The 13298-nt window shown below is 42.7% G+C and overlaps 2 protein-coding genes across 6 annotated transcripts in view; one reads left to right on the top strand and one right to left on the bottom strand.

Annotated features, from left to right (window-relative positions):
- Positions 1-16: 16 nt before the first annotated feature.
- Positions 17-13298, top strand: part of NCKAP1L (NCK associated protein 1 like) — a 53917-nt gene continuing 40635 nt past the window's right edge. The window contains exons 1-2 of one of the 2 annotated variants that reach the window (XM_049102900.1): positions 127-168; positions 8930-9029. The gene's annotated coding sequence lies outside the window, so the exon portion shown is untranslated. Of the gene's footprint in view, positions 169-8929; positions 9030-13298 lie in introns of both variants that reach the window. The other variant, XM_025458674.3, reaches the window with a different exon arrangement.
- LOC112667146 (gametocyte-specific factor 1-like) lies at positions 7364-13229 on the bottom strand. 4 transcript variants are annotated; one of them, XR_003141068.3, is made up of 8 exons: positions 12428-13221; positions 10472-10569; positions 9927-10047; positions 9647-9748; positions 8800-8866; positions 8567-8626; positions 8057-8127; positions 7373-7572 (listed from the first exon to the last, which is right to left on the bottom strand). XR_003141068.3 is itself a non-coding variant. In XM_025458683.3 (7 exons), exons 2-7 carry the CDS (start codon positions 10562-10564, stop codon positions 7559-7561), a joined length of 468 nt encoding a protein of 155 aa, XP_025314468.3. In that variant the 5' UTR covers positions 10565-10569; positions 12428-13229; the 3' UTR covers positions 7373-7558. The 4 variants fall into 4 exon arrangements, 2 of the variants coding, with proteins under 2 accessions (XP_025314468.3, XP_048958861.1); XR_003141069.3 differs by lacking the exon at positions 9647-9748 and having other exon boundaries at positions 7364-7572; positions 12428-12952; XM_025458683.3 differs by lacking the exon at positions 8567-8626 and having other exon boundaries at positions 12428-13229.

Here is a 13298-nt window from a genome sequence, read left to right as displayed (position 1 = left end):
GGCCCGGCCGCTCCTGCCACCAGCGTGGCGGCCGCGCGTGGCGCATGCGCGCGGGCCTCGCGCTCTCCTGCGGCTGCGTCGGGCCGCGTCGGGCGGAGCAGGAGCAGGAGCCGGAGCGGGCCTGGAGGGCGCCGGTCGAGGGAACCCAGCTGTCGCTTAGCAGGCCCGGTAGGGCGCGGAGGTCGAGGAGCGGGTGGTAGCATCTAGGAGCACCTGCTGGGAGGGGAGCCGGGGAGGTGCGGCGCATGCGCGCGGTGGGAGCAGTAGCTCTTGCCCCCGAGGTGCCCGAAGGGGAGGACAGGTGCAGGGCAGGTGCAGGTGCAGGGCAGGTGGAGGACAGGGGCAGGGCAGGTGTAGGGCAGGTGGAGGACGGGCAGGGCAGGGGCAGGGCAGGTGGAGGACAGGGGCAGGGCAGGTGCAGGGGCAGGGGCGGGGCAGGGCAGGTGCCAGGGCAGGTGGAGGACGGGCAGGGCAGGGGCAGGGCAGGTGGAGGACAGGGGCAGGGCAGGTGCAGGGCAGGTGGAGGACAGGGACAGGGCAGGGGCAGGGCAGGTGCCAGGGCCCTGTGGCATGCCCGGAACACGGCCAGGCCTGGAAACCGGCACGAGTTGGGAGCCGGCGGGGCCCACTGCGACCTCGGAAGGGTCCATGGAAGAGAAGGGGGCTGCGGCTTTGAAGGTCAGACAGAAATAAAGGAAGATGGTGATGCTACGGGTACATCTGCCCGCACGATTCTTCAAAACCGAGAAGTGAAAACACGATATGACCGAGATTTCTGGGCTGCCCCAGGGGTAGGGAGCGGTGTGGGCGAGCGCCGGAGTGCTCAGTGGCTGGGGCTCTTGGAACATGTCGGTGGTGTGTAGGGCCTAGGGCTTCGAGCATCCTGATAGCAAGAGCTGAATGTGACCTTAGTGAAAAGGGTCACGGAGATGGGACATTTTATTTTATTTTTAAAAGATTTCATTTATTTGTTCATGACAGAGAGAGAGGCAGAGAGAGAAGCAGGCTCCATGCAGGGAGCCCGATGCGGGACTGGATCCTGGGACCCCAGGATCACGCCCTGGGTCGAAGGCAGGCGCTTAACCGCTGAGCCACCCAGGGATCCCTGGGACATTTTATTTTTATGAGACTAGTGAACATGGATTGTTACCTGTTTGTTGTTTTTTTGAAATTTTATTTATTTATATGAGAGAGTGCCCATGTGAGAGCCCAAGGGGTCGGGGAAGGGGCAGAGGGAGAGGGAGAGGGAGAAGCAGACTCTGCTGAGCAGGCTGGGCTGGGTTCCAGGACCAGAGCCACCCAGATGCCCCTACCCTTTTTTTTTTTTTTTTTTAAGATTAGCAGCCCTTGGGCTGAGGAGAGTATGCTTCATAGTCTTTGGCTCATATTAAGACCCTAAAAAGAGATGTTAGACACCCCGCCCAAGCCATTCTTGCATGCTAGTGGTTTTTAATCTTGTCTGTACATTAGAATCATCTGGGGAGCTTTTAAGACGTACTAGGCCAAGTTCCCGTTCCAGACCAATTAATCAGGAAGGGCTGGGCATCGTTATTTTTAAAAAGCTACCCAGATGATTCTAATAAGCAGGGCTGAGAAACCCTGACCTAGGCACTGTTTTGAATTTAGGAAAGCTGTTCTTTCACCTGAGTGGCCCGGATAATTCCTGTGAAGGAGGAGCAAGCTGTTAAAGTGCATTTTGAAAGATAATAGCTAAGAATGAAAGCCTCCCTGCGAGCTTAGCACAAAAGCATTTTGGAGAAAGCTGCTGTTTTGGTAAATCAGTTTCAGATTGTTAGGAATATCTTAAAGTAACCTTCCTGGAATCCTAAACCTCTGCATTTATCTCATCGTTCATGCAGATTGGTGGGGCCGATGTGATTTGAAGTGAAATGTGATTTTTCAGGCTTTAAATTGCAGTAAGCTGGTGGAATTGTTGACACTGTTACTGTGACCGCCTAAGTACTTTTCAGATACCTGCAGACTGAAATTTCTGAGGAAGAGCCGGGGCTTGAGAGGACGGAGGGGGGTGGGTACCGAACAAGAATCCAGAGTCAGGCTTCGCTGCCTCCAGTGATGCTTTGTCAGGGTGACGGGATCCTCATCGGAGAAAGCGGTTCCGTTTAGCACGAGTGAACAAGCCCACCAACTTTTAAACAAATAAACAGAAACCCCAAACTGTCTTTCGGCAGAGACTGTAAAATAAAAATGCGCCACTCTTCTATTCTTTCTATTCTCAAATGCTTTGTTCATTCATCTCCAACCGGGGAAAGTTCCTGCTTTATCTAGGATCCCTGCTGAGCTTTCTTTCAGCCTGGCTTTTCAGCCAGTTGAATATATTTTGAAAAGGGGAAAAACAATGAGAGACCAAGGCAATTTTACAGGGTCAGTCTAGGAGCTAGCTAGGATTAATGCCCCAGCTGAATCTGATCCTTGCTACTTCCGAGGATATGCTAGTGTTTATCCCTAAGTTATGTCTCATATTTTTGAACTAATAATTGTAAGTTAAAAACAAAGACTAATGAGTAAAAAGACAGACCAGCGCCCTAGCACATTAAAAAAAAAAATCTTACAAAAGTATTTACTTGGAGGGGGAAGGTCAGAGGGAGAGAATCTTCAAGCAGACTCCCCGCTTAGCATGGAGCGTGACATGGGGGTCCATCTCATGACCCCCGAGGTCCTGACCTGAGCCAAATCCAAGAGTCTGATGCTTAATGGACTGAGCCACTCAGACAACCCCACCCCCCGCCACAGAAATCTTTGTTAGAAAATGAGTTTTCCTACCTCTCAGGATTGAAGGAATTCCAGTAGTCCGTGAGATTCTATAGGGATTTTCAGTGTTTTAGATAGCCCAATAAAACTTAAACTTAGCCCTCCAGAAGACTAAAATATTAAATTTCTTTGTTTTTGGCCTGGATGTTATCAACAAAGTTCTGATTCTCTCATCTATCAGTTCTGACCTGTACTTAAGTGCATAATTAAAAATAGGAAAATCATTGAATAAACACAGTAGCAAAATATTTCAAAATGAACGATCTAGGGGATCATAATAGATAGTCTTACTGTTGAGGATGGATTGGGAAGTATTGCTTTAGGGGAGGGTGAAAAGTTGGTGCTGTTTACAACTTTTCAGGCAAAGTAGCAGGGAGAAGTGCTGCCACCAGGGAGCCAAAGAAAATAAATTTATGTTTAAAAAGGAGTCCCAGGGCATCTCAGGGGTTTAGCACCGCCTTCAGCCCAGGGCGTGACTCGGGATCGAGTCCCATGTCGGGCTCCCTGCATGGAGCCTACTTCTTCCCCTGCCTGGGTCTCTGCCTCTCTCTCTCTCTCTGTGTCTCTCCTGAATAAATAAAATCTTGAAAAAAAAAAAAAAAAAGAGTCCCTAATGGGAGTTTGCAATGAATAGGCAACATTTAGCTCTAGAAACACAGGATAATACAGGATGAATGAAAAAACTTATAGTAATTTTAAAAAATTTATACTTTAAAGTCTTTCTGTCTTACTATGTAAACGTCACCTTCCTGTGTGACGCACCTTGCCTGTGACAGTTACCAGTGGGCTTGGGAAATCTGTTCTCTGTGTTTTTCCTTGACTTCTAGGTAGTTCCTTTTTCCGGGAGTCAGCGACAAAGAGCCCCTCACTCTCTTTCTGTGCTGGCATCTAAAATGCAAATTTAGGTCAAAGTTTTCAGACCTAGGTTAGTATCGGATTGGCAAGGCTTTATCAACCGATAGGTGAGGAATGGAACTTCCTGAAAGAAGGTTGTTGAAAGATGGTAGGACCGCAGAATTTACTAAAGAAATTCTACGTACTAAAACTTATGCCCATGACTAGCCTTGCACAGAACAATTCTAAAATTCTAAAACTGCCATTCTTCTCATGTGTTATTTTAAAAAAATGTCAAGGGGGGCCTGGGTGGCTCAGCCAGTTAGGCAACTGGTTCTTGATCTCAGCTCCGGTCATGACTTCAAGCTCAGCGTAGGGCTCCACGCTGGGTGTGGAGCCTACTTATTTATTTATTTTTTTTTTAATTTTTATTTCTTTATGATAGTCACAGAGAGAGAGAGAGAGGCACAGAGACACAGGCAGAGGGAGAAGCAGGCTCCATGCACCGGGAGCCCGACGTGGGATTCGATCCCCGGTCTCCAGGATCGCGCCCTGGGCCAAAGGCAGGCGCCAAACCGCTGCGCCACCCAGGGATCCCTGGAGCCTACTTAAAAAAGATAAAAGAACAAAACAAAAGCACAGAAAAAAATGTCAAATGTTTAAACCCAAGGGTCATTTTCCCCCCCACTGGTAAAGTTTTCTAACCTTTGCCTGGGTTTATGTTCTTAGGTTTTCTAGTACCTCCTTCCATCCTCTTTCCCTCCTAGCACTTAAGCTGTGTATCAGGCCAGTGGTTCTTGAAGTGTGGTCCCGGACTGCAGAGTATCACTTGGGGACTTGAGAAAATGCCAATTCTTAGGCCTTACTACAGACCTACTGAATCAGAAACTCAGGGATGGGATGGCTTATCATCTGTTTTAACAAGACCTTCAAGTGATTTTAATACCTACTAAAGTTTGAGAACCACTGCCTTTTACTATAGTTGTCAACATTGCTCCTTTATAATGAATGGACCATGGCCACTACGGTTGTTAAAGAGACGAAAATATTAGAGGTTTTTTCTTTCCTCATTTTATACCACAGCTGCTTGGGAGGTCTGCACAAAAAGGTTGTGAAATATGGACCAACAATAGGATAAAGCTGGGGAACCAGTGAGTAAGGTTTTGGTCCATATGAGTAATTTTCCCCCCATGGTTCATGCTATGAATGTAAGAGTGGAAATCTTAAACTTGATCATACAAAAGAAACTTTATAGCTAGAAAGTCTTATTACTACTACATAGATATAATTTAAATTGCCTTGATAGGACTTTTTGGTGAAGATGAGTGAATCTGGTTACCAAAGCTTTTGAAAGATTGATTGATTCAGTATAAATGTTTAGGCCGGGGCACCGAGTCTCTTTTAACCCATGTCTATATAGATTCTTCACATTCAGCAACTTTGATTTATGTGTGGGGGCCCAGGACTATTACACAGTCAAGATCATGCCCGTCCTAAAGCATCTTAGAGTTTGATAATAGTAGATCAGAACGAAAGGATGTTAAATGGAGGCATAAACCATCTGTTATGGGAGTATGGAGGGGGAATAGTTAAGACTTTGGGGAATCTAGGCAGGCTTTGAGGCAATAACTTGGAAACTTTTTTAACAGTATTTTTCTGTAAAAAAATTTTTTTTAAAAGTTTTGATCAAATGTTATGTCAAAGGCCAAAAAAAGTGATATTTTATTTTATTATTATTATTTTTTAAATTTTTATTTATTTATGATAGTCACACAGAGAGAAAGGGAGGCAGAGACACAGGCAGAGGGAGAAGCAGGCTCCATGCACCAGGAGCCCGATGTGGGATTCGATCCCGGGTCTCCAGGATCGCACCCTGGGCCAAAGGCAGGTGCCAAACCGCTGCGCCACCCAGGGATCCCTAAAAAAAGTGATATTTTAGTTTCTATTGTGCCATCTTCTGAGGGGCTCATAACTTTTTTTTTTTTAAAGATTTATTTGAGAGAGAGAGGAAGGGAGGGAGAGAGCCTTCGGCACTGAGCATGGAGCCCAGTGCAGGGCTTGATCTCATGATCCTGAGACCATGACCTGAGCCCAAAACAAGAGTTGGACGTTTAATGGACAGCACCACCCAGGTACCCCTCAAAACTTCTTAAAGTGAGACTTGAGTATCTGGCATCCATATTTTGAATGACAACTGCCCAAATAGCGATGTTTTATCCCTTAAGACTAGGGTGGCCACCCTGATTTTTTGGTTATCTCAGGATAATTCTTATTCCCCCTCCCTTTTAAAAGATTTTATTTATTCATGAGAGACACACAGAGAGAGAAGCAGAGACGTAGAGGGAGAGGCAGGCTCCTTGCAGGGAGCCTGACGCGGGACTCGACCTAGGACCCTGGGGTCACGCCCTGAGCCAAAGGCAGATGCTCAACTGCTGAGCCACCCAGGCATTTCATATTATATTCTCCTTTTCATGCTTAAGAGTATCCTGGTTTGAAGGAAAAGTTATGTAGTTGCTCCAATTAAGACTACATGGTTTTTTAGGGGAAGATTCCATATACTGAAAATATGAGGGAGAAAGACATCTTTATCTTTTTGGGCCATTTTTCTTAGGAAATATTTTAATTTTCATATAGTTTGGTGTTAATATACCAAAGTATGATTTAAGAAATTCAAAAGATATGTAAGGCCTTAGTCAAGAGATAAAAGTCTTGTATATAGTAATGTAAATCACTAGCCCTCCTTTGTACACAGTATACTAGAATGTGTTAGATACTAAAAGTATCTAGTTTTTCTCCCTTCTGTTTCCTCTTTTTAACTGAAGGAAAAAAAAAAAGACCATTTGAAAAAGGACCTAGGAAATAGGGATAAGACTTCTAAGGGCAGAAGATATCCATTTGATTACAACTTCTACTTTTAATTATAATTCTGAATATACCCGAACTAATCAGTAAACTAGCAACAAAAACCAAGGTAATAATTTTAAAATTAACTAGCTGAAAAAAAATTTACAGCTTAAAAGGAACAAATTTTGGCTTATTATAAATTGGGTCTTGGTTCAGTTTAAGCACCAAGTATGTGACTATCTACTAGATGCATAGAACCTGGCTAGTGGTATATGGTTCAGCAAATATAAAGCAGCATGTGATTCTGACTTCTCTTGGGAAGGGTGTGGTATGGTTGAGGTTGGATGCCTGGAAGATTTAAATGTGGTGAGAATTAAGAATTATATTTTTTAAAAAAAAGCTAGAAAGGAATTTCAGCGGTTGAAGGGCAAGGGGTGGCATTTTAAAACGAACAGAGTGGAAAAGAATAAGGTATATTTAAGTTGGGAGTAAACTGACTTCTACAGAGTTAAGAAGAGAGATTTAGAGACATGCTCCAAACTCACTTGTCATAAAAACTGTATTTTTTTGTGTTTTTTAAAAGTAGGCTCCTCACCCAATGTGGGGCTTGAACTCAGATCCTGAGATCAAGAGTTGTAACGCTCTACCCCTGAGCCAGCCAGGTGCCCCCCAAAACCGTATCGTTTAAGCATGAAATAGTTGTACAAAACCGACTGAAGAAGGATAATCTAATGGTCATATGGTACATGACTTGGAGTAGGAGAAAAATAATTGGAGGATAAAGAATCTGGTTAAGGAATAGCATAGCCCACGTGGTAGCTGTCTTTCCTCTACTAATAAGGGAAATAGGCAAATAAGCCTTCTAGCCTTTGGTTGACAAATGAGGATATGAAAACAAGGGAAAAAAATCCAATGAAGCTTGTCATAGGAAAAGTATTCTTTATTTAAATAAATAAAAACATGTTAAGATGCCAACAATGACTGGAGTTGTTACCTAAAATATGACAGTTAAGATTTCACCAAAGGGGGAAAAAAAAATAAAGATTTCACCAAAGTTTTCAAAGAAAAATAAATTTTCTGTCTGCTGGCTCTTTTATCCACAGCTTCTCCATCAGTTTTTCTGACCTACAGGTAGAAAGACAACATTAGGGTAGTGTCATTTTGAATGAAAATGTTTTTATGGAAGACCTAAGCTTGATGTGCATTAGTTGCATTTCCAATAGAATTCTAGAGAGCTCTTTCTCTGCCAATCTGACTTAAAGCCACTGGGACTTTCCCTGCTTTCTGTTATGGGGGAAGAAGGACTTTTTTTTTTTTTTTTAAGATTTTATTCATTTATTCATGAGAGACACGCAGAGAGAGGCAGGCTGCGAGGAGCCTGATGTGGGACTGGATCCCGGGACTCCAGGATCACCTCGTAGGCTGAAGGCAGGCACCAAACCACTGAGCCACCCAGGGAGAAGGACTTACAGTAGAAAATATGGTTTACTTTTTTAAAGAATAAAAGTTTGTCTAAGCATCTTTGAAGACCTAGAATACATTAGTGATATTAGTTAAAACGATGTGATTATTGTAGAACCATGATTTTAGTTTAAAAATGTTACCCTACCTTTTCTCCAGGACTTAACGTTGTTAGGATGTTTATCATCCATAGTCTCTTTTTTTATGTCTCTTGAGTCACTGTCGGAGATGACCAAAAAAGGAAAGTTAGTTGGGGACCAGAACTAGAGATTTAGTTTAGATAACCAGTTCTAGGAGATTAAAATTACTTTATAAAAAATGGTGGATATTATTAAATGCCAGGTAGAAATTACTGATTTTGTACAAGTTTCTGTTTTATATAGTTCCTTTGTTTTTTTATTTTAATTTTAATTTATTTTATATATATATATATATATATATATATATATATATATATATATATATATATAGTTCCTTTGTACTTCCCTCCCCCCTGTGTGATGGGTTACTCCATTGATGGAGTTACCCTAGATATGCCCTTCAAGCTTGTTAGGTTGGGGATCCTTGTTAGGTTGTTTCATGTATAAGTGTACGGATTCTTTTCCCTTCAAAATCTTATGAACTTTATAAAGGGTTTTTTATTCTTTGAAAATCTTACCTAGAATTGAGAACTTTGTGGAATCAAGGCCTTAGTGGATTAATGTCCTAAGAGAGGAGCCTTCGGGAGGGAATGGAAGTACTTAGAGCCCATGAATATAGGTCTTTTAAAATTTATAATGAAATTTAGGCATCTGCCATGCCTATGACTTAGCGACCATCTCACCTTAAGAGTCAACCTTAAAGGTGTTTTGGTCTCTATTCCAATAACTTCTGTAAGATGATTTATCTTACCTTTCACAGACCAGCATTTTTGGAACAAATGTCTTAAGAACAAATGAAGGAGAATGATGTGTGTTATCTAGAAAGAAGAAGAGAGGATGGAGACGTGATACAAGTACTAAGCATTTTTATATTTTTGCAGAGAAACCCATTGGCAGCAGAGATTTGAATCTCCCTTCCATAGTTGTTGCTGGGGATTGGCTGCTTTGCCAGGGACTGCTTTCCCACCAACCTGACTTTAGGTAGGGTCATATGACAAGTTTTTGCCAATGGAATGTGACTGGAAGTATTTCTTCTGGGCCAAGATGCTTAAGGGACCCCTGTACCTCCTTTCTCTTTCTGTGGCAGCTTGGGAAGCCAAGTGTGGATTTTTAAAAGATTTAAAAAAAATCTTTTAAAAAAAGGAAAGGGAACAGATATTGCTAAGATTCTTAATTTTTTAAAAAGATTTTATTTATTTATTTATTCTTGAGAGACAGAGAGGGAGAGAGAGAGAGAGACACAGGCAGAGAGAGAAGCAGGCTCCATGCAGGAAGCCTGATGTGAGACTCGATCCCAGGACTCATGGATCACGCCCTGGGCCAAAGGCAGATGCTCAACCGCTGAACCACCCTGGTGTCCCAAGATAAGATTCTTTAAATGATTATAAATTATTTTAGGTTTTAATTAGGCTCCTTTTTACTGGGTCGCCTCTCCAGGAACAGATGAAATTCTCAGATTTATTTGATTGTTTTGAAGGTTTCTGTGGGAGGAGTATTAAGACTTAATTTATCCAGGACTATAGTACTTAATTAGCTACAAAGGGCTTAGGGTCCAAGCTTTCATTTATGACTGTGTTCACTGATTCACCCTTGCTCACCTATGTTCCAGACATTGGGGTCAAAAATCTGATTGGCAGTATTAGAAAGTTTTTTATTTGGTTCCAAACTTGGAGAAATGAACTTTGGAAGATTAAATGGCTCTGAAATGAAGCAGATCAGAAGTTAGAGGAGCAGGGTAGAAACTTCCTTTTGTTTTTCATTCCTCTCATTTGGCTAAGATTTCCGTAGTTATGAAATATGAAGGACAGGGGGCGATAGCACTTGATGCCACTTATCTGCCCCTCAAATTAAAAAAAAAACAAAAAACAAAGCACTTACCATCATCTACAGCAGTTCTGTTGACACAGTTAACCTCATGTTCCTTGAGCCTTTTGATGGGGACCACATGGCAAGCGTTATATTTGCAGTTAGCCATCTTTTTAGCTATCTTCAGATTTTTCTAAAAGAAAAAAAGCTCATTAAATGGCTATTATACAATGCCTGTGTTCCACCCTCCATTCCTTTCTGGAAATGCTTAAGACAAACCATTTCCAACATTAAGAACTGCTAAGTGCTATGTATGGTCAGAAGCTTGTTCTTTTTTTTTTTTTTTTTTAATCTTTAACATTTTCCAATCTTATTTTTCTCCCTCCAGTGAGTTAACATTTTTTTTTAAAGATTTTATTATTATTTATTTATTCATGAGAGACACAGAGAGAGAGGCAGAGACACAGGCAGAGGGAGAAGCAGGCTCTATGTAAGGAGCCTGATGTGGGACTTGATCCCGGGTCTCCAAGATCACACCCTGAGCCAAAGGCAAGACACTCAACTGCTGAGCCAACCAGGGATCTCCAACATTTTTTTTTTTTATAAGGAAAACTTACCTTTCTACATGATGCCAGGTGGTACTGTAACCTGCTGGCTGGCATCCTGTGGTTTGGGTCATAAGGACATCTTTCCAAGGCTTCTGTCTCCATGAGGCCTAAATAGTAGGAACCGTGAGTTGGCAAAGAAAATATTGACATTTAACATCAGGTAGTTTTGACACAGGCCTACTACTGTTGTCAAAAGAAGAGTGAGAGGTGTGGGTATCTCACCATGAAGGATGACTAAAGCAATAGCCTAGTCAGTTAGATAATAGGAGAACTGCTTGTATGCCTTGGAAAACCAAAACTTAACCTTTGTACATATATTTGAGTCTAATAGGTTGTTTTGGATAGAATTCTTTGCCCCCAGATAGAGGATGGAACAGGCGAGGCTCCTTGGAAAGCTCACAGCACTGGGGCAAGATGAAATTCAACGCTATCAGCTTGAGTGTTGAGAAAGCAAGACTGGGGCAGCTGTTTCCTTTCCTGTTCAGCATTGCTCCTTCTCATCTCTTTGCCAAATGTGTCTAAATTAAGCTCTTTACTAGACAAGGATGCTCCTTGTCAGATCAGCATAGCCACTTTTGGGGAGAGGGGATCGGAAGAATGAACAGTACCATGTTTGAGTCCAGGCTACCTTATAATTATCTGAGAACGCCAGTCTGAAGTCTCTAAAGTTGTAGGTATTAACATATGAAGACTCCCAGAAGTGAACTAAGAATACACCATCTCGAATCTGCCACATTTTCCTGCCAATAGGAGGCCTACTTTCCCTTATGGCTAGCTGTCTTTAGCTATCCTAGCAGACATTCACTTCAAGGACTCCCAAGTTTCCAGGCAACAGCTACAGCTGAGATTTCTGCAGAGCAGGGACAGCATAGTCTGATAGGGGGGAAAAGATCAAGGCAGACTGGCATAAGCACTAAGGATAGAAAAGTGCCTAGAATAGCCCATTTCAATTCTGCTTTGCATCATGCCTAGGGCATAGACAAAGGGCACAGAGCTAGACTGTTAAATGTCAGATTTTCCTGAGGGCATTTAGATGATTAAGTCCAGGGATTTAGACTCAGGTATCTTTTAAGAACACAAGCCAGGGTGGCTCTTTAAAGCTCCCACTGCATATTAATGATAATAGTAGAGCCGCAAATGCTTATTATTAAAGTGAATTGGCTTTCTGGAAAATAAAGGTTGCCGTATAATCCAATATTGCGTAGTTATCTTTAGATTCTTAAAGATAATGGAAGAAGAGCTTTCATGCCGAAATGTTGTCGTCAAATAACCCCAAACCCTTCTTTTAGCCAGCAGCCGAGGAAAGTATGAAGTGTGGTCAGACTGATAAGGCTGGGCTTAATAAACAACGAGCGCTTCAGAATAGGCAGCAAGAATTGACGACCTTGGGTCACTCCCCTAATTATCTATAGCTGGATGTCCCAGGTGGGAGGCCAAGACTATCACGGAGGCCATTTGGTTTAATACGTGTTAGAATTATATGGTCTCATTCATTTGGGGAATATGAAAAATAGTGAAAGGGAATAAAGGGGAAAGGAGAAAAAGTGAGTGGGAAATATCAGAGAGGGAGACAGAACATGAAGACTCCTAACTCCGGGAAACGAACTAGGGGTGGTGGAAGGGGAGGAGGGCGGGGGGTGGAGGTGACTGGGTGACGGGCACTGAGGGGGGCATTTGACGGGATGAGCACTGGGTGTTATTCTGTGTGTTGGCAAATTGAACACCAATAAAAAATAAATTTATAAAAAAAAATAATACGTGTTAGACTTGGCAAGAGCATCCTAGCCTTGATGCTACCTTGACAGTTGAACCACATCTAAAGTCTCTTGAGACCTACCTTATTCTTGAAGCGGCGTCTCTCAAGAATTTAAAAAGAAGTGTCTGGATCTGAAGAGGGAAACTATCGCTTCTGTAGGTCAAAACGAGGCCAACAGCCAACGTTTGGGGAGGGGGCAAGCAGCGTACCTTTGTCAAGTGATGTGAGTCCACTTTCTGCTCAAGCTACTCAATTCCTCTTCTCCCACCATATGGTCTGTGGTTTCTCAGAGGCTTGGAAGTTCCTGGATGTCAGTTAAGTCCTGAAGTGGTGTTTCAGTCTTGGTTGTGGGTGAGAGTCCCAGGGTAGTTTTAAAGTGACAGATTTTCCGGAACTAGTGGATCAGAATCTTCACAAATGGGGTCTGGCCAACTGTAGCTTTAAAAGAGTTCCACAGGGGATTCTGATTTGTAGCCAGGGTCACTAGGCCCCGCTCGGGGGCAGTCCGGCCTGTCCTCGGGAGGTTCCTTCCAGTTTCCAGGAAGAACTGCTGCGTGATCTTTCCAGTGAAGTTTCTCTAAAGACTACCCGTTGGAATGATTAGTCCCGTCTTAAACCTGGCCTTTTCCTTTATGGGGTGCCAAGTAGAATTTCAGAGGAAGTGCATTAGCTCACTACGTACTAACAAAACAAAACCAAACAAAACAAAACAAAACAAAACAAAACAAAAAACAAAAAAACCCCCCAAATTTTACTTTCGTTCTGGCATTCTGAATCCAGTGTACCAGGCCTCGAGCTGAATGTTTATAAACGCCGGATCATATGACCACTTCTGCAGGTGTACGGGGGATTCCCACTGTTTTATAGGTTAGGAGACCAACTCAGTGGTGATAGACAATCCTACAGTTACAAAGCTAGCACAGGTTTGAGTAGCATTATTAATATTATTTGATGTAATACATGTAAAGCACTTAAAGTACCCGGTACATAGTGAATAGGCCATCGCTTCGTATGTAGGTGAGTTATTTAATACACACAGTAGCTGCATGTGATAGGAACTATTATCAATATCATCTTCAT

This window comes from Canis lupus, chromosome 27, assembly GCF_003254725.2.
Source record: "Canis lupus dingo isolate Sandy chromosome 27, ASM325472v2, whole genome shotgun sequence".
NCBI lineage: Eukaryota > Metazoa > Chordata > Mammalia > Carnivora > Canidae > Canis > Canis lupus.
This window is presented reverse-complemented; position numbering and strand designations above follow the sequence as displayed.

Excerpts from the sequence above, each read along its gene's own strand:
- LOC112667146 (XM_025458683.3), bottom strand. The coding sequence starts at position 10,564 with ATGGAGACAGAAGCCTTGGAAAGATGTCCTTATGACCCAAACCACAGG. Across the intron at positions 10,048-10,471 it reads ACCTGGCATCATGTAGAAAG|AAAAATCTGAAGATAGCTAA; the intron begins GTAAGTTTTCCT and ends TTTTTCTTTTAG. Across the intron at positions 8,128-8,799 it reads AAAATGCTGGTCTGTGAAAG|TGACTCAAGAGACATAAAAA; the intron begins GTAAGATAAATC and ends CATCTCCGACAG.